The sequence below is a fragment of the Gymnoscopelus braueri genome (genome assembly GCF_963280865.1).
Source record: "Gymnoscopelus braueri genome assembly, chromosome: 1".
Classification (NCBI taxonomy): domain Eukaryota; kingdom Metazoa; phylum Chordata; class Actinopteri; order Myctophiformes; family Myctophidae; genus Gymnoscopelus; species Gymnoscopelus braueri.
The window spans coordinates 10,978,912-11,001,653 of record NC_137603.1 but is presented as its reverse complement, the minus strand read 5'-3'; the positions used below and the strand labels follow the sequence as shown (position 1 = coordinate 11,001,653).

The following is a 22,742-nucleotide window of genomic DNA, read 5'->3' as shown; positions in this document are numbered from 1 at the left end:
GTCAAAGAGGTCTATAGAGCGTCGCAGTTCCCGCCCACTTCCTGTTTTTTTTGGTGCCGGAAGAAAAAACTCAATGCATTTTTCCATTGACATTTCCAAAAATATTTATATCTATTAATTTAAGCCTCGAATCAAGCCATCATGACATGACATGAATCATGACCATAAACGTTTGATTCTGTGATTTTTTTTTTGTTGAAAACGGCAAAACAAAGGGTATTTATTAAATATAGTATATCATATAATTAAATATAAAATAAAAAAAAATCACAGAAAAAAACGTTTTATGGTCATGATTCATGTCATCTCGTGATGGCTTGATTCGAGGCTTAAATTAATAGATATAAATATTTTTGGAAATGTCAATGGAAAAATGCATTGAGTTTTTTCTTCCGGCACCAAAAAAAACAGGAAGTGGGCGGGAACTGCGACGCTCTATACCCTGTGTTAACAGAAGAGGACTATTTGAGAGCATCCTCTATATCTCCTGGTTCAAAGCCTCACCCCGGGGATGTTGGAGACCACCTCGAACATGACCCCGCACCCGGGGATGGTGCTGCGGGTGGACATCCTCCTCAGGAAGTTCTGCGCGAAGCCCTGCCGTCCCGGGTTGAGGTTGACGCAGATGCGCTTGCGCAGCACCAGCTGCATGTCGGCCGGGTGGCTGAGCTGCACGACCGACCGCACCGTCAGGTAGACGCGCTGCTCCAGCCACGCGCCCCCGCGGCTCAGCTGCGGGCACTCGTGGACGGTTGAATCCCAAGACGCTTCCGCTTTCACCTGCAGAGGGAGCGAGGGATGATGATGAAGAAGTGCAGTGTTGATTTTTTTTTTAGCAAATTTAATATTCCATTTAGTTTTAGTCATATTTTAGTCATCTGAAATGTTTTAGTTTTTGTATAGTTTTAGTCGACTAAATATCATAAGGTTATAGTTGACTAAATCTACAGTTGATTTAGTCGACTAAAATGTATTTTGGCGGTGCCTTGATGGCGTCGTAATGGCTGATTTTACACTTGGTTGCATGCTGAAAATAGCAGATCTACAAGCTCACAACGCGTCGCGTTGTGAGCTCTGCCATTTTCAGAGCGCAACACCCGAGCGCAACCAAGCATAAAATGACATGTCTTAGTTCCACTGGATCTCTTCTCCACTCGTCCCTCACTAACATTTTAGTCTAGATTTTATTTGTTGACGAAATTGTCAATATATTTAGTCTTAGTTTTAGTCATCATAGCTTAGTTTTTATTTCGGTTTTAGGCAGTGAAAAAAGGTAGTCGGCGAACATTTTTCGTAGACGAAATCAACACTGGCAGTGGCAGCAAGTCATAATAGAATATTTAGACCCTTGTAAACTACACACTCGAGCATGCACAATGCGCACACACACACATTTGTATTAATGTACTCGTGAAGTACACAAGTACATTAAGTAAAGAACATTTTTATCTCTTACCTTAAAGCCTGACTTATACCCAGTTGTACACCAGTGTCATGCACCAAAAATAGCAGATCTACTAGTTCACTACGTGTCCCAATACGGCGCAAACTTGTAGATCTGTTGTTTTCAGTAAAGCCTAATCCCAACCTGAATCTTTTCCTGATTGTAAGCCTAAAAGGTCTGTACACACCGGGCGCCATTTATTTTGTGTGATTAATTCACATTAATTTAAACTGCTGTTTGTGTTATGAGAACATCCACACAGAACACCAATATAACCAGGCAATAAAGCAACGCAATACATTTAAAATCAAGGTAAATGTTCAACACGAATGAGGCATTACCAAGTTAATAGTTTGATGTGAAATATGCACGGCACATTTTTTGATAATTTATTCTTCACACTCCTGGTGTGTAAGGACCTTTTCTATAAAAAAAAAACAGTTTTAACCATAAAACACTTTTTTTCCCTGGTGAGGACCAGGAACATTTCTCAAATTCTAATATAATTGTTGTTACATTTGACACTCACTAGTAACACACACACACACACACACACACACACACACACACACACACACACACACACACACACACACACACACACACACACACACACACACACACACACACACACACACACACACACACACACACACACACACACACACACACACACACACACACACACACACACACACACACACACACACATCCTAACCTCTCCGTCATAGTGTTTGACTATCTGCAGGTCAAAGTAGTCATCCTCATCCTCTCCGCTCAGAGTGGCATCCCAACCCCCGGCCTCAGGCACCTCAAACTGATCCTGAGAACCCAGGTCATCAGCTGGGAGAGAAATGACATTATTGCATCATTATTATTAGTTGTAGTAGCAGAGTACATTTACACCAAAGTTACTGAATAGGGAAATAATGCTGATGGGGAGGGAGGGCAGGCTTACCACTGAGGTCCAGGAAGAGAACAGGGGTGTGGGTCTCCATCCCCGGGAGAGGAACCCTACAGACACACACACACACACACACACACACACACACACACACACACACACACACACACACACACACACACACACACACACACACACACACACACACACACACACACACACAATTGCTCAGTCTTTCCATTTATATAGGCATGTATGAATGTTGAATAAAACCAAAGCTACAGAAATCAGATTGCTAATAACCAAACTATGTAAGCTGGGTTATTATATAGTCACCTTAATGTAACACATGTAAACGCTTTAAAGTTTAACCCTCCACATTATTTACAACGATGGGGTATTGGCATACATATAAACTCTGTCATCAATTATTAATGAAAAGTGTTATCCCCTAACCGCAGGCAAACTGTACCATCAATTAGATACAAACATTAGACACACACAGTAAAATCCAGAGTGTGAGTTTAACTTTATCTTTAAGTTAAACTAAAACTGTGCACACAGTAAAATCCTCAGTGTTAATTTAACTCTGAGAGTGTACACTCTCAGGTTTAACAACACGGTCGCTTTGTGAGCTTGTAGATAACCTATTTTCGCATGCTTATTACATGCTCAGAATGGGGATGCTAGGATTCACGTGCTTAAAATCTAGCACTGTGGATTTCACTGTGCACGCATACAGATACACAGACAAAGTGTTACCACCACTCAGCAGGAGCTCCAGGGATCCCGCTGCCTGCAGAAGGAACCATGACGGCGTTTCTCTCCTCCGTCAGCGTCAGACGCCACTCCAATAACTGAGCTTCTCTCTCCACATCGTCCTCTGTCTTCTCTGTACAGCATCACAATGGAAGTCATGTTCTATGAGCTCCTAATAATACACTCATATTCACACTCCTAATACACATGCAAAACAGCAGATCTATACGCTCATGATGCGTCACATCGGGACACGCTGTGAGCTTGTATCTGCTATTTATGTTATTTTGGAAAGAATTAACTTTGTATTATTATAAAAAACAACAACACAAAAACAGGTCCGCGACCCTGTGTTTCGGAAACACTGATCTGTGTGTGTGTGTGTGTGTGTGTGTGTGTGTGTGTGTGTGTGTGTGTGTGTGTGTGTGTGTGTGTGTGTGTGTGTGTGTGTGTGTTTGTGCGTGCGTTACCCGTCTTGCTGACCAGGTTCTGTAAATGTTGGTCAAGGTATTCTTGTCTCTTGGTGAGAGCTTCCAGCCACTGACGCCTCAAACGCTCCAAGTCACGCTCCTACAACACACACACAAACACACACACACACACACACACACACACACGTGTAAAGTACAGATTAACAGGCTACGTTAGACAGTAGACCGACATGTCCGACTAATTTCCCTCTGAATGAAAGAAGGCATCCAACATGATGAGTGAGTGTCCCTCTGACCTGGTAGCTGTCCATGTCGTCCGCTTCCTGTGGCCCTGCGGGTTCTGTGGGTTTGCTCTGGTTGTTTCTGGCCTGTCTGATCTCCACACAGCCCACAGACACGGCCAGCAACACCTCCGATATGAGGGGCATGGTCCCAGAGTCCTGCACCGAACGCACCTCCACCTGAATACGACGGGACTGACCCTGCACGGTGTGAGAGAGGAAGACAAACGTTTAAATATCTTGTTAACTCATTCCCTGCCTAGAACGACTAAAACGACTTCTGTCCTTTAAGCCCTGTCTGCCAAGAACGACTAAAACGACTTTTTATTTTTTGTATTTATTTTTTTAACCCAAAGACCAAGGAGATATGATTTTTCGAAGATCTAGACTCCCATCCACTTCCTTGTTAACTTAAAACTTAAAAATGTTGTATCTCGGCTCCTGAGTACTTTTTTTTTTCAATGAAAAATCTCTGGCAGTGGGCAAACGCAAAAAAAAATGTTCTGGCAGTGAATGAGTTAACCTATTTAAATGTTTAACCAAATCCTGTTTTTCTTTTACCAGCAGAAAGACTATTATTCAATCTGTAATAATGTCTGTATTTGACTATGGGGATATACTGTATATGCATGCTTCACTCTCCACACTGAAGCCTCTGGAAGCAGTCTACCACAGTGCTTATTACTGGCGATAATTATCTCACCCATCGCTGTATTTTATATGATAAAGTGGGTTGGCCATCTCTCGCAGTTCGTAGAGAACAACATTGTATTTTATTTACTTATAAGGCCTTGTGTGGTAAACTTCCTTTATACCTATCCTCGCTTTTGGAACCAAAGGTTACCGGACATTCAACACGTTCACAAACACACATTAGATATACCAGTCCTCGTAAGAGCAGTGAACAAGGAAAAACTGCTTTCATGTATTATGCTCCACACAAATGGAACAAACTTCAGGACTCTCTGAAACTGGTGCGATTGGTCTCATTCAGGGTGCTTCTTGAGGACACACTACATAGTGACTGCACCTGTTTCATGTAACACTATGTTTATTTGCATCTGTGACATTGTAATGTGATTCAAATGTTTGTTACTGTTTCTCATCATGTATGTATTTTATATGTTGTTATCAGGGCGTCCTTGAAAGAGAGAGCTTGCTCTCAATGGGCTTCCCTGAATAAATAAAAGAAAAAGAAAAGAAAGAAAAGAACCTTTCGGGTATTCAACTCTGAGAGTGTACAATTGTAACCAAATGGACCTGTAAAGGTGGCTGCATGCTACCATTTTAGGTGATAACCCTTTCACCTAAAAAGGTGAAAACGTTTTCACCTACAAAGGTGATTTTGATACTAAGCGCTCATAGTCGGGTGACGTGTGTTTGCTTTCTGCTGCGCTCGGTTCCGTGTCACAACGCAGGAGTTTTGTAATGTTCATACGATTACACACATTCATTCACACGTAGTATCGCTGCTCTGTGGTAACCAAATGTCGGTTTGTGGCTAAAATGTATGAACACACACACACACACACACACACCTGCCGTAGTTGAAAGATGCCTCCAGTGCGGACGTCTCTAGCAGGTACGACCTCCACAGGAACAAAGTCTCCATTCTCATTGATCTCCAGGATTTGAATCCACAACTCGAGGCGCCGCGTCACCTCGCTCCACCTGCAGGGGGAGACGATGTCCGCCTCACATTTCAGTCGATTCTCTTGTACAGCGGACATTAAGATGCATCTTGAATCTTGTGATTAGATTGGAAGTTTTGGTTGCATAAAAATCCAGGCGTACAGTAAATGAACCAAATTTGGGAATTCAAATCTGATAAATGTTTTGGATGTGGTGTATTCAGTTCATTTCTTTGCACGTTCACCTTAAAAGATCATGATACTACATCTTTATTATCAAGAAATTGGTTTATAGCCTTCCTCTTAGATAAAGAACAAATCTAAAACTACTGTCACGTAACGTTTGTGTATAAGAGCAAGGGTGTTTGAGCTTGAGAGTTTTTAAATTGTATGCTTCAATGACACTTGAACGTAAATTGTATTCTCCTCTATCATAAACCTGTGCATCAGATCAATGCTATGCAGTGCAACATATAAATACATTCATATTACACCAGTACGTACTGTACCCGTTCTACTTACTGTGCAAGTAACTATTTTAACAATGGCATTCCACCTAACTTTTACTATAGTCACGTCATCTTATTTCTTTCACTCTTACTTGTATTGTTAGTGATTTTTAGGGATATTGTTTTATTGTGTTTTATTATATGTGACATATTTTAGATGCGTCTCGTTCCCTGGACGTCTCGTTCCCTGGACAACTGGGTTTGTATCACCCCAAATTCACGGAGGGATAAATATAATATCTGAATCTGAACCTGTTTAAGCGTCTCTCCATTTTACCCAACACTTTATTAACTCATTTCCTGCAAGAATTATTTCAGATTTTTTGCAGTAGACTGCCAGAGATTTTTCAATGAAAAAACAAAAGTACTCAGGAGCCGAGATACAGAATTTTTAAGTTTTAAGTTAACAAGGAAGTGGATGGGAGTCTAAATCTTCGAAAAAAAATCATATCTCCTTGGTCTTTGGGTCAAAAATAAATAAATAAATATATATATATATATTATTTTTTTTTTTTTCAATAGAACGCAGATCTGCGTCTTTGGCAGCCAATGTGTTAAGTGTTGGTGTCTGATCCTGAAAACCCACAAAGGTTTGGTGTGCAAAGTAAAATCCTCAGGGTTCATTCATCCATTTGTACTTTCTCAAAGTAAGTCATTAAATGAACACTCACAATCTTACAGAGTATACTGTATATGTGCATGCATTTGTGTGCCGGTGACCACAGGCATGTGTGTGTGTGTGTGTGTGTGTGTGTGTGTGTGTGTGTGTGTGTGTGTGTGTGTGTGTGTGTGTGTGTGTGTGTGTGTGCGTGCGTGCGTGCGCGTACCTGTCCCTCAGTGTGCGTGTCTTGGCCTGGATTATACTGAGGTCCCACAGAGCAGGGTTTCTCCCAGGATCAGCCTGTCTGTGACCGAACACTTCGATGGCCACGGCTCCCTCTGTCAGGTACTCTATCAGCTCCTCTGTTACGGTCACTGCCAGCTCCTAGAAGGACACAAAGACGTTCCATAATATTGAATATTGCGATATTTCTGCGATATATAATAAAAGCTGGGCCTAGAGAGCATACATGGGCAACTGGCGGCCCGGGGGCCACATGCGGCCCCCACCTTCTCGTAATGCGGCTCGCAGGTTAATATCAGAGTACTGATATATTATTGATTTCAGCTGTTACAAATGCAAAGATGACCCGCTTTAATTACTTCAGTCTATATTAGTAGCTTAATGACTAGTATTAGTTTGTTTTTATCTGTATGAAATATGGACCCCCTGTGTGTCTGGAATAAAGTTTTAATTGAATATTTACATATAAAAAATCTTTTGTCTTTTTTATGTCCAATATATTTGTATTTAAGTTCATAAAGAAAATGCTACTTTTAAGGATTCCAATTAAAAAAATAGCACAAAAAAAAATCTGGAATCCAATTCAAAAATAGAAAAAATAGCAGATCTACATACAGTACAAGCTCAATATGCGTCGCACTGCAATGCGTTTTGAGCTTGTAAATCAGGATTCAAGCTTGTAGATCAGGATTCCAATTCAAAAATAGCAAAAATAGCCGATCTAGAAGCTCAAAACGCGTCGCACTTTTGAGCTTGTAGATCGGCTATTTTTGCTACTTTTGTGTGAAATAGAATGGCCTGACAGTATATGCAATGCGGCCCTCTGGAGTGAGTGTGGAAATATAGTGACCCTCTCCATCATCAAAGTTGCCCACCCCTAGAGAGAGGCCTAGTGATCTCTCACCTTACAGCTGTCAAACACCACCATACAGTGAGGGTCTTTGCTGCTGGGGGAGGAGGCGGAGGGGTCCACCTCAGGGGCCACTATGATGGGCTCCGGCTGGTCCCAGAAGGAGTACTGACAGAAGACAAAGTTGGACAGGTACTGGGGAAGACCCGTGGCCTGGAGGATCTTAATCTGGACGGGAAACGACATTGAAGACAACTCAACATTGGCAGCTGTATTGTCGAAACTACGCAACGTGCGGTCAGTGGTGGAAAAAGTACTCAATTTTTTTACTTAAGTAAAAGTATCAACACTGCAATGTAGAAGTACTCTGTTACAACTAAAAGGCCTGTGTTCAAAATGTTACTTGAGTAAAAGTACAAAAGTATTGGCATCAAAATGTACTTATAGTACCAAAAGTAAAAGTACAAAAATGTTTGAAAATAGCCGATCTACAAGCTCACAACGCGTCGCGATGCGACGCGTTGTGAGCTTGTAGATCTGCTATTTTTCAAATAGCCTACTGTAGGTATAAAATAGCGCTGAAGTGTTTAATGTATGTTTTATAATGTAATATATGTATATATGCAAAGTAACTATGTACCTAAAGTTTTCAAATAATTGTAGTGGAGTAAAGGTACAATATTTGCCTCTGAGATGTAGTGGAGTAGAAGTAAAAGTATTGAAAATGGGAAATACTCCAGTAAAGTATAAATACCTCAAAATTGTACTTAAGTACAGTACTTGAGTAAATGTACTTAGTTACTTTACACCACTGCGTGCGATGAAGAATGGTGCTTTTGGTTTGTTTGTGTGTGTGTGTGTGTGTGTGTGTGTGTGTGTGTGTGTGTGTGTGTGTGTGTGTGTGTGTGTGTGTGTGTGTGTGTGTGTGTGTGTGTGTGTGTGTGTGTGTGTGTGTGTGTGTCTCTCTCCTACCATGCAGACCAGTTTGCGGTCCTGCATCTCTCCGTCGGGGCTGTTCTCGTCCTCTCCCCCAGCCATGCCATCGTCAAAGCCTCCCGCCACTCTCACCACCTCCACGTGGAGACGCCCCGCCACCTGACACCAGGAGGAAGAGAGGGGAGAGAAATCAAAAGGGATTCTTAAAAGGAATAAATTGAAAAGATTGCTTGTTGTATATGTTGCTTAACCTGCCAAAAACATTTATAAACATTTTTGAGAATTAAGCTATTGCCAGGTTTGTTTGTTTTTTAATCAAAAACAAAATCAAAACATTTCTAAAATTATTCTTTATTTTTTGGGTTTTTCCGTTCTTCACAAAGAACCAGGAGATAACATTTTCCAAAAAGTTGCTGCTCCATTCACTTCAATGTTAAAAAATAAACGGAGAAATAAATAACATTTTTCCTATGTTTTACCATGTAAACTGCTGGCAGTTTTTGAGTACTATTTTTGAAAAACCCTGGCAGTTTAAGAGTTAAGTATCAATGATAGTTTGGGTGGCTTTTCACTGAAAAATTCCATTGTGCATTTTTTATAAATGGAAAGTTGTGTGGGTCAACCGTTGATGGAATTAATACTCTTTAGCTGTGTATGTAGGGCTCTTAGGTGCAGTGTATCCGTACCTCCCCCTTCTGGTTGATGATGGGAACTGCATACTGCAGCTTGACGTCGTAGAAGAGACTGGACAAGAAGACGTTGGCCACGCCGATCAGACTGTGGTTCTCCTGCTCGTCGAAGAACGGGTCGGCACGGCGGAAGTATGAACGCATCACCTAGAGGACGCAAGGATAGAAAGTCTTGAGATAAATATAGAGACTTTAGACCCGTTTGCACAGGACTAATATAGCCTATCACATCTGATCTGTGCAGCACTTTTGCAGGGGATAAGCAACGGAAAAGTTTGAGAACTACTGACTTACAGGGTTATCATCATCATAGTCCTTCCACTCTTGATACAGTTCTCTCATGTCCACCAGCCTGTTCTCCATCTTCTCCAGAGCCCAGATCTGTTTGCCTTTCCCTTTACGGCGAACCTGCACCGCTGGCTCGCTCAACACCGCATCACGCTATGCACACAGACACACACACACACACACACACACACACACACACACAATGACAAACTTGAATAGCTGAGGAAACTAAAGCCTAAATAAGCGAAAAAAGAGGTTGCGCATCAACATCTAGTATACATAGGAATTGAAAAAAAATCCCAAAATGGTAGCACATCCCAATTTTCAAGTCAATGGAGAACAAAGTACTCACATTTCCACTTTTTTATTGGCACACACCAATAAACGAGGCTTACGCGTTTCAACTAAGACCCTTCATCAGAGCAATGCTCTGAAGAAGCGTCCACAAAAAAGTGGAAATGTGAGTACTTTGTCCTCTATTGATTTGAAATGTGGGATGTGCTACCTTTTGGGGATTTTAGTATTAAGTAAAAACGTGGATATCTACTTTTTAATAGTTTGGTGACAATCGTTTGGTTGGTGCGTGCGTGGTGTGTGTGTGTTACCTTGCGATTGGCATTGAGGTTAGCAGCAGGGATCTGCAGGGTGACTCTGTACTCGGTGCGCTTGTCCAACTCCTCTGCGATGAAGCCTGCCTCCTGAACCAACAGGTTGGCACGCACTATCTGCTCCCTTAACTTCCTCAGACTCCTCGTCAAAACCACCTCCCTGCAGGGGTAGAAAGGCAGGGAGGAGAGAGAGAGGGAGAAAGAGACGTAAAGAGAGGGGTAGAGAGAGGGTGACAGAAAGAGAGGAGGAGGGTTACTCTCATTTCCTTCATCATTATTTGTGTGTGTGTAAAAAAACTTGCTAAGTAAAATGTTATATTAACACATTGGCTGCCAAAAACGCAGATCTGCGTTCTATTTTTAATAAATACGTGGGCTGCCAAGAACGCAGATCTGCGTTCTATTTAAAAAAAAAAATAATAATAATAATAATAATAATAATTTGACCCAAAGACCAAGGAGATATGATTGTTCGAAGATTTAGACTCCTATCCACTTCCTTGTTAACTTAAAACTTAAAAATTCTGTATCTCGGCTCCTGAGAACTTTTTTTTTTCAATGAAAAATCTCTGGCAGGCTACAGCTAAAAATCTGAAATAATTCTGGCAGTCAATGTGTTAAATACAAGTTTTTATAACAAGCTTTAGTTGAATTTATGAGTAGTGGGTGTTGATGGAGCATCCTATTTTAGATGGTTGATAGATGGCTGGTAAACTGTTGGTATGGTTCCACCTGTAATTAGTTTCATGACTTTCATCTGGAGTTTGGACATTTTTATCGAAGTCAGTGCTGAACTCGACCGCCTCACTTAGTTCACCCCAAAAATTACTTATTTGTGATCAATTACATGAAGCCTTGAATTCATGGAGATTATTTTGGTTTTGTCGCATTACTGAGACAATACGGTAATTTGATGACCAGCAGAGACTCCAGGAGACTCAATTTAGTCTCCTACTGACCAGCCACCCAGTCATCGAATTATTGGCTCAGTAATGAGTCAAAAACTGAAAAAATCTCCATGAATTCAAGGCGAATTCATGGAGATTTTTTCGTTTTTGGTGTGTAATTGATAGAAAATAAGTAATTTTTCCTTTAAGTCTTGTGTTTTCATTTATGCATAGTTTAGATTCCATAACCTGGTGGGACGGTCACACTGTAATTGGCAAGTCGACGCCGACCTGGTATACGTAAACGTTAAGAAAGGGGTAGCCTAACACCCAGACCCGTCCATCTTCCCACCCCCACCCAGTGTCCTGTCCTGACCTCTCCTCGTTCCACTGTCGCAGTCTGCTCTGGGCGCTGGCCGAGTGCGACATGCCTCCGGTGCTCAGTCTCTCCAGGCTGCGGTACTGCGGCTGCGCCGGCTGGCCCGGCTGTGGCGGGCCAGCGCCGCTCTGGGAAGACGACTGACGGTCGCCGGGGTGCAGCTTCTTGCGGAGCTGCTGGAGCTCCTGTTCGTATATGAGCCTCTGTCTCTCCAGGGCCGTGCGTTTCTCCTCCTCGTGTTGACGCTCCAGGGACTGCAACACGGCCTGCATGGGGTCTGCAATGGGAAGAGAACAGGGGTTTTTGTTCACAACCACCCCATCCACGCATGTTTCTGTTTACCGTAATCGTCCACCCATCTGTCTAATCATCCATGTTTCTGTTTTTGTACACTTTGGCTATTCAAAAATAGCAGATATACAAGCTCGTAGCGCGGCACCGAGTGCCGCGCTACGAGCTTGCAGATCTGCTATTTTTGAAAAATCGTGAAAATGTGTGCAAATCTTTGAATATATATTGTTTAAAGCGAACATTTTTAACTCAAATCTTTGCTTCTTGGGGTCCCCTGGAACTAAACATTTTGAGATGGGGGTCCGCGGCCAAATACATATCATTTTGGGGGTCCTTGACATGAAAAAGTTTGAGCACCACTGATATAGAAACATACGTTTTTCAGAAAACTGTTGGGATTTAGAAGACATTTTGTAGAATCGGCTTCTGGTCTCAATGGGTTAACCGTCATCCATGTTTCTATCCATTCATCCATCATTCATGATGTTTCTAACAATTCATCCATCATTTATGTTTCTATTTTTCCATCCATCCATCCATCCATCCATCCATGTGATGTATGTCAGCTTCTCCTCACCGTTGTGTCCGAGGGCTTTCATCATCACCTCGGTCTGGGCGAACTCGTAGGAGAAGCTGACCTCACTGGATACCTCGCTGGCCGTGTCCCCGTCGCCGTCCAGATCCTGCTCATTGCTGCCACTCTTCTTCATCTGACCACCCTCCGCCTCCTCATCCTCGACCCCACGACCACGGCGCTTTGGCAGGTTGATCCTGGACAGACAGAGAGAGAGAGATATTGAGAATAGAGTGGATGCTCAGTTAATTCCTTTGAAATTTCATTTGTTTAGTACAGGGGTCTTCAACCTTTTCAGGCCAGGGACCCCCAAACTGATGGGGTGATGGAGCAGGGACCCCCTACCTCGTAGGTTAGGGGGTAGGCCACCACATGTATCGTATGTGTTTTATATGTATAAACATGAACAAATGGTTGCCTGGAGCCTGCTCCTACCCACAGGTTGTCCCAGTAGGTGTGCAAAAGACCTTTTCTATCTCTACAAAATATGTATAAACATACCATGCTATTGTGCATTCAATACTAAGCTATTAAAATATGTCATATTATGTTTAAAGACATCTTGAAATTTTTGGGGGAAAAAATTATAAAAACTTTTTTAAAACGTTTTTTTTTTTTTTAATCAAACAATTTCGCGGACCCCCTGCAGTACCTCCGCGGACCCCCTAGGGGTCGCGGACCCCCTGTTGAAGACCTCTGAGAAGATAGTGGTTGTACTGGGCAGCTCCCATGTGTGAATTGGTCAACATGAAGTTTAGTTGACTATTCATGATTAAAAAAAGTCCATTCCAGTGTGTAGTTAAAACATGGACAAAACAGAGCTGGCCCCGTACCTGAAAAAATGGTTGTTGCCCCACAGGATTCTGTCTCCATGGTGAAGCTGTTGGGCGCTGGTGACACTGACTGGAGAGCCGTTCACACACGTTCTGCAAACACACACACACACACACACAGTCATATAACAAGACAAAACGCTAGACGGGCAGACAGCCAGATGTACTGTACAGCTACGCCAGGCGTCCAGGTCCTTTACCTGGAGTTGCGGTATGGTGTGAGCATGACGGTAGCGTCGGCGGTGATGTTGATGACACAGTGCTCAGCCTGGATCCCCATCCCACACAGCTGGATGTCCTGAGAGTCTGCTGAGCCCACCTTTGTGTGATCCTGGAACGCACAACGACAAACGCACGTTCACTACCGCACAGTGTTGTTCTGCTAGCTGAACCGGTTTGTAAGTGCACCGTTCATGGAGTAATTGTCTTATGATGCGTGTGTGTGTGTGTGTGTGTGTGTGTGCCTGTACCTTCAGATAGTAGACCAGCAGTTCATTGAGTGCAGGATCAGCATTGAGGTTAACCAGGAAACACTTGTCATCTCCTACTTTGATCCCTGAAGACTGGAGGGAAATACCCAGACTCTCCAACTGCTTTTGACGCTCCTACACACACACACACACACACACACACACACACACACACACACACACACACACACACACACACACACACACACACACACACACACACACACACACACACACACACACACACAAAAACACTGAATCAACACCAATCATGAGTCATTTTTGTCTTATCTAGCTCAAGGTTCAGGTGAAATTCTGGTACTTTGAGCTTCATCAACATGAATAATGCTAATATTCATGTGAATACTAATAATACAAACAAATGAAGAAGTTATGAATAGGATAAAGTCATAAACTAGCAATATAAAATAAAACGGCATCTGTAATGACCATCCACGTGTGTGCGTGTTGTGTGTGCGTTACCTGTGCAACCTCCTCTGTCTTGCGGAGTTTCTCCTCCCAGGTGACAGTCATCTCCTGGATGAGTTTCTCTGACTCCTCTAACCTCTCCTTCAAATCTGGAGCCTTCATAGACTGGAGGAGAGGAGAGGAACAGTACAAAAAACATATTTTTTTACTTATACTGTATACAAGTACGTACACAAGATGTTACAAAGACACGTTGAAACTTATAGCTTGCAAAACTCTGAGCCAGACTGACTACATATTATTGTCTCCCTACTTGGGCTGCACAATGTTCTGTTGTAATGAACCCTGTTTGACTATGGGAAATGTGGATTATGCCACAGGAAGAGACAACAGCTATTTTCTGTCTTTTTCTGGACTCTCTCTACGCCCCCTCAATTGTATTTTTCCATCCGCTTCTCACTTCTCCATTCAGAGTAGGCTTATTAATATCCGCCACAAGCTGGTAAATTATAGATGTGGCTGCAGTTGTTTCTTTAGTCTGCCGCCCACTTGGCCTGCTAACCTATCTATCTGGGTGGTGAAACGGCTCAAGCATCTCAAGAATTTGGGGATTTACCAGCCACAGGCCCTTATAAAGACTTAAATTCATATCATTCCCCTTGAGGCATTTGAAGGATATTCAATTGTGTTATAGCTGTGAAGATGCTCGCCTCCGGAACTAACCCTTCTGATGTGGGATCAATTGTACTTCCTACTGCCTGTCTCTCCACACTGTCTCACTCCCAACTTTCCTACCGTCTATATATATATATATATATATATTGTATATATATATATATGTATATATATACTAGGGGTGGAAAATAAAACCAATTCATAGAGTAATCGCGATTCTGACATGGACAATTATGAATCGATTCATAAATGTCAAAAATTGATAATAAAAAAAAAATATTTTTTTTTTTGGGGGGGGAGATTTCTTCTTTTTTTTCATCATATCACTAATTGCACAGAGCAACAGAGATATTTTGGTTGGTTATGAGAATATTGAGAAGCCTTTGTTATAGGTCAGTATTATTTTACAAAAAAGGACTTTTATTTTCTTGCTGGTTTTCTGCAATTGTTGATGTTGGCAAATATAACCTTCCAGCTGACAGTGACGCATCTCTTCCATTCGTTTTTATTATCAATAAAAGATAATGGAAGTAAATTAATCGCAATGCATCACAATAATCGCAATATAATCGACTCGTAGCCCTCTGAATCGGATCGTCAGGTACCTAGCGATTTCCACCCCTAATATATACACACAACAGGGGTATTATCACCACATTTATCATGAAGATACCATGCCCTATAAGTGCTTCAGATACCGATTCGATATCTGCAGATAACACACATTTTGCCACAACATAATAACAATTTCATTAAATTCACACTTCACAGGCCTACATTTGCTGTGATATATCTTGTTGCCAGGCTGCCACAGTCGTGTTACATTTAGATGAGCTCACAAACAAGCAAACCAAAATAAAAGCCATTGTCAACTTGGTTCTAGTTCTAGTTTGCATAACAGACACTCGGCCTCATGCGGCAAACATTCTCTTAAATTTCATTTGCGATGCTGTAAATGCAGTGTCAGCAGAGCGGTGCACAGTAGCTGAAATTAAAAGAAGAAGCTGAACGCAAGCAATATCAGTCCTTTTTTTTGTTATTCATCGCTTATATGAATATTCATGTGCTCCGTTTTTTTACCTTCCTCAAATTTAAAACTCCTTGACTTTGAGACAGCTAGATGTTTTTTCTTATCTAGCCATATATTAATTTAACCCATTAAGACCTGAGGCCGATTCTACAAAATGTCTTCTAAATCCTAGCGTAATGTTGCTATATCAGTGGTTCTCAAACTTTTTCATGTCAAGGACCCCCAAAATGATATGTATTTGGCCGCGGACCCCCCTCTCAAAATATTTTGTTCCAGGGACCCCCAGAAGCAAAGATTTGAGTTACAAATGTTCGCTTTTAAGAAAATATATTCAAAGATTTGCACATATTTTCACAATTTCTCAAAAATAGCAGATCTACAAGCTCATAGCGCGGCACTCGGTGCCGCGCTATGAGGTTGTATATCTGCTATTTTTGAATAGCCCAACAAAATCAAAAAATGACACACAGATGCGTCCCCGGGCTCAATTGGTTAAATGTCTTCCGACTTTGTCCCATAGAGTTAGTTTGTGTTCTCTGACCTCGGCCTGTGTGAGCTGGTCTCGGAGCTTCTCCACCTCCTCGCGTAGCTCTCTGATGATCCTGGCGTTGGGGTCCTCGTTGACCACGGCGTGGTTGACGATGCTCTTGGCGCGGTCGGCGTAGCGCAGCGTCGAAAGCGTCTCGTCGTAGTTGTCGGCCGCGGGGCTCACCGTGGCAACCATGGCCGTGCGGCTGTTCCCACCGAGGCTGTCCTGGTGACGGAGAGATAAGAGATGAAAGATGAGGCGAGAGAGAGAGGAAATGTAAGTGTGTCGTCATGTCTGTACAAAGAGTTCATTTTACTACATTCTACACCTATGTGGCTTGCACCTTTGTCAGTCAGCGCCGAGAAACAAACTCTGTGGTGAGCGTAAACGCTCCGAAAGTGCCCGAAACGCTCCGAAACTTTGCCTACGCCCCCTAAGTGGGGGTCTGCGAACAATTACATCAGACTTTTGCCTCAGACCTTCAGAAGGGGGTGAAACAAGCACTTGAAACCATTTGAGTAATTTTTTTAATTATTATTATTTCTATTTATTTTTAATCTTTAACACATTGAATGCCAATCGCGTAGATCTACACGAACCTATTTAAAGCCGCAGCGTGCCAATCGCGTAGATCTACGCGAACCGCCGGTTCGCGTAGAACTCCCCCAGGTGCACTTTCGGAATTTTTTGATCCATTTCCGGTTCCGGTTTGAAGACCGGAAACAGAATTATTTGGGATCCGGTTTTGCCGATCACGTCGGCCCTCGTTCTAATGACGAAACTGAAACTCAATTCTCTTCCTGTAGTTTTTTCTCCTCGCATATCACTGTTTAACGTAATCCGCTCTAACTACAACCATGGAGCTCCGTTTGACACGTGGTTTTCACTGGTAGATTCAGTGAGGAGTCGCCGATGTAAACAGACAGTGCACAGCTCAATCTTAAGGATTTTAACAAGGTCTATGGCGACGTGAAAAAAACAAAAAAACAACAATAACACGTTGGCACTGGTGAGTACATTATGAGATTAACGTCTGGCATGGAATGTGTTAAGATGCTCCTTTTTTTTGTTTTTTTAATTTTCCTTTTTTAGGTTTTGGTTTATTTTTTTAATATTTTTTAAATATATTTTTTGCTGCTTTTTTTTTACTCCACCAAAATGGACCACCCAAAAACCTGTTAGGAGCACGTTTTAGGCCATTTGGAGTCGATTGGTGGTACTTTGTAGTGACACTATTTTGAGTCTCCAGCCAGGTGCAGGCACACTTAAATTTTCTTAGGAAATTTGTTTCTAGTGTCAAGAGAGAGAGAGGAAATGTAATTGTGTGTTGTCATGTCTGTACAAAGTGAAATCTTCAGAGTTCATTTTACTACATTGACCTTACAAGCACCTTTGTCAGTCTGTGTGTGCATGTGCATTTCTGTTTTTAGCTGCTGCCGCAGTAGCTGATGTAACCGGTGTTCCACGTTATGCAGGCATACACATACATAACATTACTTGCCCACTGAGAAAATAACACAATTTTAATGTATTTATAATAAATTATTATTATTAACTCATTGAGTGCCCAAATTATTATTATCTATTTCTGGCCATTACGATTTTTATTTTTTTATTTTTTCAAAGTAAAAAAAAAAAGTGCTTAGGAAACGAGATACAGCCTTTTTCAGTTATAAGTTAAACAAGGAGTGGATGGAGCTGCAAATCTTCAGATAATGATATCTTGGGTATCTTCTATGATATCTTAATTTTTTTTCAAAAACACGTGAAACACGTTAATGGCACGTTGCACCATAGCGCTAAAACACGTGAAACACGTTAATGGCACTCAATGAGTTAAATTATTACTATATTTAAAGAAACAATCATAAATAAAACCCATTTAGTTCATCTTTGGATCGGATGATGAACGTCGGATGACGGACACCATTATTATAAACTGAAAGTGATTGATCCGTCTGCCCCCGATTAAGTCTACACCTAGAGTCTACTCTAGCGGAGACATTTGACATACAGTACCACGTTAACGAGAGTAGTGGGGGGAGAGAGAAGGCTCTAAAGTGTACTTGACAGTACGAACATGAGTGTTTTAGTTACTCTACAACAATGTGTAGAAAATATTACTCAATATGCCATCCAATCGTGCTGCTTATTTGCCGTTTGTGACTGATTGGAGATATTGTCTACTTGTATATCATAATCCAATAATCCAATACCAGGCGTGTCGAGTATCGTACTGGTTAACGGTAATGAAGTTATTTAAAGTAGTCAATAAAATGTAATTGAATTATGCACAAGGGCATCCGGTGTTACTGATACAGTATCACCGGTGTTAATATGCATTTATTACTTGGTGGGAAAATGTGTGTGCAGTATGTGTATCTGTATGTGATCCTAGTCTACGTGTGTGTACAGTATGTGTATTTGTATGTGATCCTAGTCTACGTGTGTGTACAGTATGTGTATCTGTATGTGATCCTAGTCTACGTGTGTGTACAGTATGTGTATCTGTATGTGATCCTAGTCTACGTGTGTGTACAGTATGTGTATTTGTATGTGATCCTAGTCTACGTGTGTGTACAGTATGTGTATCTGTATGTGATCCTAGTCTACGTGTGTGTACAGTATGTGTATCTGTATGTGATCCTAGTCTACGTGTGTGTGTACAGTATGTGTTATGTGATCCTAGTCTACATGTGTGTACAGTATGTGTATTTGTATGTGATCCTAGTCTACGTGTGTGTGTACAGTATGTGTATTTGTATGTGATCCTAGTCTACGCGTGTGTACAGTATGTGTATTTGTTATGTGATCCTAGTCTACCTGTGTGTGTACAGTATGTGTATTAAATATTCACATACAAATACACTGTATTTGTATGTGATCCTAGTCTACGTGTGTGTGTACAGTATGTGTATTTGTATGTGATCCTAGTCTACGTGTGTGTGTACAGTATGCGTATTTGCATGTGTATTACCTTCAGGAGCCATGTAAGAACAGAGTCTCTGTAAGGAACAAACTTGTTCTTGTTCTTGCCCGCTCCCTGGTCAGCCAGTGCTGAGATCACCAGCCCTAGGGTAGTCAGAGACCTGACACACACACACACACACACACACACACACATATTTGTCAACCACCTCGTGCAACAGTAATTCATCCAGCATGCAGTAGAAAGCTAACCTGGATCCGGACCATAATCACCATTTGCTACTTATTTTAGCTCACCCGGCCCACTTTTCGTATTTTGTTGAATAATGGAGAGGTTTACCATACATACACACATGCTTGTTGTGTATGCATGGATTAAAGCAAGATAAAATCTCACAACTGAAAATGTTCGTATGATCTAACGTGTCCTAACGTGTGACACACACACAATATGCAAAATGATGATGTTTAAGTCATATTCCTTGCTGTCAACCAGGTGAATAAATCACAGATTGAGGCTTTAACATTTGCTTTAATATGAATTTATCAGACACTATTACTAAGAATTTATGGAAGATGCTACTTAACATACTGTATGGATAATTTGACAACTTCAAATGCTCTAATCTTAATGATAACAGTGTGTGTGTGTGTGTGTGTGTGTGTGTGTGTGTGTGTGTGTGTGTGTGTGTGTGTGTGTGTGTGTGTGTGTGTGTGTGTGTGTGTGTGTGTGTGTGTGTGTGTAATTACTTGTTGATGTTGCTGCCTTCCTTCAGCCTATCCCCTGCAGCTCCGGTCTTGGCTGCTCTCTCGCTGCCAGCCAGATCCACCAAACTCAACTTGCTGACCTTCTCTCCACTCGTCTATACAGAGACAGAGACAGACAGAGGGGGGTCACAAACTTACATTTGAAGACAAAACTGACATTGCAAGCAACCAAATGTTAATGAATTCCTATGGAGAGAGAAAGTGTAAACAGCACTTTGGTTTTTATTTCATGGCTGAAGGCCAAATCATCTTAGAACAGGGTTTGTTTGTACATCCTCGGAGTGCATTTATTTAAATGGCAGACTGTGTGGCTCCTCACTCCGGTGAAGCAACAACAACAGATGTACAGTAGAAAGATGAACAGTTACAGTACGGCAGAGCCCAGGGTTTGCTAGTCAGGCTGATGTACAGTACTGCACATTAAAAGGCTCATTAACCGAGAGGACATTCCATACAGCGTGCAGTGCAGCGCGCACACACACACACACACACACACACGCACTGTATACACAACACTGCTATTGTTCTGTGTGATTGGACATCCTGAATGCTCTGCAGGGGGAGGAGCAGATATGAGAAAGGAAGAGTGATATTAATGATGATGATGAGTTCGCTGGTAGTGTTTCTGAGAACACACTGCGAAGAGAGAGAGAGAGAGAGAGAGAGAGAGAGAGAGAGAGAGAGAGAGAGAGAGAGAGAGAAAGCAATGGCAGTAAGACAGAAAGGACACTGGCAGCAATACTACATGCATGTGTGTGTGTGTGTGTGTGTGTGTGTGTGTGTGTGTGTGTGTGTGTGTGTGTGTGTGTGTGTGTGTGTGTGTGCGCGTGCGCGTGTGCGTGTGTGTGTGTGAGAGAGAGATGGGCAGGTGAACGTGTGTGTGTGTGTGTGTGTGTGTGTGTGTGTGTGTGTGAGAGAGAGAGACCATACAGGGGGATTGTGTGTGTGTTGGGAGATTGTTGGTGGGTGCATGTATTTTGTGTGTGTGTGTGTGCGCGGGGGACTGTGTGTGTGTGTGTGTGCGCGGGGGACTGTGTGTGTGTGTGTGTGTGCGCGTCCGGAGGTCGTGCTGAGTGAGAAAAGAGCAGGAAGATTACAGTGTGATGTGAAAACAAAGACTGCCCTTGTTCAGAGAGAGGGAAAGAGAGAAAGAGAGAGAGAGATGGAGAGATAGAGAGAGCGAGAGCAGGTGGGGGGTGTTACTATGTCTGTGCTTGGACAGACAATGCAAAACAGTCATAAATTACTTTTAATGCTCCAATTTCATGGTTTGCCGTGGACATTTCTATGAAACTCGGATGAAGAATTTACAATCATCAGAGTGAAGCAGGTGCAATCACAGCAGAGCTTTAATGTGTTGGTGAGAAAGCACTTGCTGGTGTTCAGAAATGCAATGTGGTGCAAACAGGCCGACATCTATGGCTTTACGGGATTTATGGAGGATTCAGACAACACTGAGGATAGAAAATGATTGATGAATGATTATTACAAGAATATTGCCTCAATACCACGTGAGGTGGAAAGTCTTATTTGGTTGATTTTTGAAAAATCGTTAACATTTGAGCAAATCTTAGAATTTATATATTTTTCAAAGCAAACATTTGTAACTCAAATCTTTGCTTCTGGGGGGATTCTACAAATGTCTCTCAGTTTTTTGGGGAAAAAAAGTGTTGCTATTATCAGTGGTTTTCAAACCTTTTCATGTCAAGGACCGCCAAAATTATATGAACCCCCATCTCAAAATATTTTTTTCCAGGGACCCCCCCCCCCCAGAAGTTGTAACAGAGTTAAAAATGTTTGCTATGGAAAAATAGATATTCAAAGATTTACACACATTTTCATGTTTAAAAAAAAAGAAAATAGCCCAAAGAAATCTTAAAATGACAAACAGATGCGTTCTCGGTCTGAAAGGGTTAAGGGCCTTTCCATTTCCCTGCATGTCATTGCAGTGAAGCTATAGTTGATCATCTGTGTGTGTAGAGAAATGTGTTTCTCTGCTAATCACTTTAATTACATCTACACTTAGTCATTGTGTAGATGTAATTATTGTTAGATCGCTATTTTTCCTGTATTTTACATGTGACGCAACAGACAGCGTGGCCTACTTGTCTAAACAGACAAAGCGATGATGTATAACGACGATTAACATACACTTTAACAAGAACGTTTGTACTTTTCAGATCCAGGGAGACAGACTGATACAAGACCGACACACTGCTGATATCCATTGTATAGGCTACCATTTTGCACTGTGTATGCTATTTTTGCTTTTTCTAGCTGCTGTAACTGTGTTTTAAGCTCTTGTGCAATTGCTGCAAGTCATGTTTTTCATAAGGCATAGCACACAGATGTTTAGTTTCTAAATTCATTCGTTTTTCTCTGTGTAGCCTATAGTCTCTATCATGCATCAATAATGCAGGGAAGGTTATTTCTATGGTACTGTATTACTGTAGTTTCTGTGGTCATTCATTACACCAATATTGGTCTATATCAATGCTGTTTTTGTAATCTTTTTGATTTAACAACGCTCTATTTCTTAACGTATTACTACTAACAGTAAAACGTTTGTATTACCTTCTATTATTTGTACACTGTATGTGACATTGTCAACATTCTAGCAGTCAGCCACATCAACATTTAACTTGTATGTATGTACATGTATGTGGCAAATCAAATCTTTGAATATATTCGTTTTAGTTGTGTGGTAAGTTAGTCTACTGTACCATACTCTTTGACAGGTCAAAAAAGGACCAATTTACAGTTTCCAAAATGCAT

At 41.6% G+C, this 22,742-nt stretch overlaps 1 protein-coding gene across 3 annotated transcripts in view; it reads right to left on the bottom strand.

Annotated features, from left to right (window-relative positions):
- kif13ba (kinesin family member 13Ba) overlaps nucleotides 1-22,742 on the bottom strand; it is an 89,646-nt gene that overhangs the window by 14,475 nt on the left and 52,429 nt on the right. For 2 of the 3 annotated variants that reach the window (XM_080440549.1, XM_080440550.1), the window contains exons 10-31: nucleotides 19,950-20,062; nucleotides 19,249-19,360; nucleotides 16,284-16,496; nucleotides 14,092-14,202; nucleotides 13,609-13,743; nucleotides 13,339-13,469; nucleotides 13,139-13,231; nucleotides 12,309-12,502; nucleotides 11,438-11,717; nucleotides 10,172-10,334; nucleotides 9,573-9,719; nucleotides 9,276-9,425; nucleotides 8,626-8,748; nucleotides 7,708-7,881; nucleotides 6,787-6,944; nucleotides 5,358-5,490; nucleotides 3,835-4,020; nucleotides 3,578-3,677; nucleotides 3,111-3,240; nucleotides 2,403-2,458; nucleotides 2,163-2,287; nucleotides 505-780 (exon numbers count right to left, since the gene is read on the bottom strand). In XM_080440549.1, the coding sequence (XP_080296675.1) occupies nucleotides 505-780; nucleotides 2,163-2,287; nucleotides 2,403-2,458; nucleotides 3,111-3,240; nucleotides 3,578-3,677; nucleotides 3,835-4,020; nucleotides 5,358-5,490; nucleotides 6,787-6,944; nucleotides 7,708-7,881; nucleotides 8,626-8,748; nucleotides 9,276-9,425; nucleotides 9,573-9,719; nucleotides 10,172-10,334; nucleotides 11,438-11,717; nucleotides 12,309-12,502; nucleotides 13,139-13,231; nucleotides 13,339-13,469; nucleotides 13,609-13,743; nucleotides 14,092-14,202; nucleotides 16,284-16,496; nucleotides 19,249-19,360; nucleotides 19,950-20,062 (3,303 nt within the window). Of the gene's footprint in view, nucleotides 1-504; nucleotides 781-2,162; nucleotides 2,288-2,402; nucleotides 2,459-3,110; nucleotides 3,241-3,577; nucleotides 3,678-3,834; nucleotides 4,021-5,357; nucleotides 5,491-6,786; nucleotides 6,945-7,707; nucleotides 7,882-8,625; nucleotides 8,749-9,275; nucleotides 9,426-9,572; nucleotides 9,720-10,171; nucleotides 10,335-11,437; nucleotides 11,718-12,308; nucleotides 12,503-13,138; nucleotides 13,232-13,338; nucleotides 13,470-13,608; nucleotides 13,744-14,091; nucleotides 14,203-16,283; nucleotides 16,497-19,248; nucleotides 19,361-19,949; nucleotides 20,063-22,742 lie in introns of those variants that run through there. The other variant, XM_080440551.1, reaches the window with a different exon arrangement.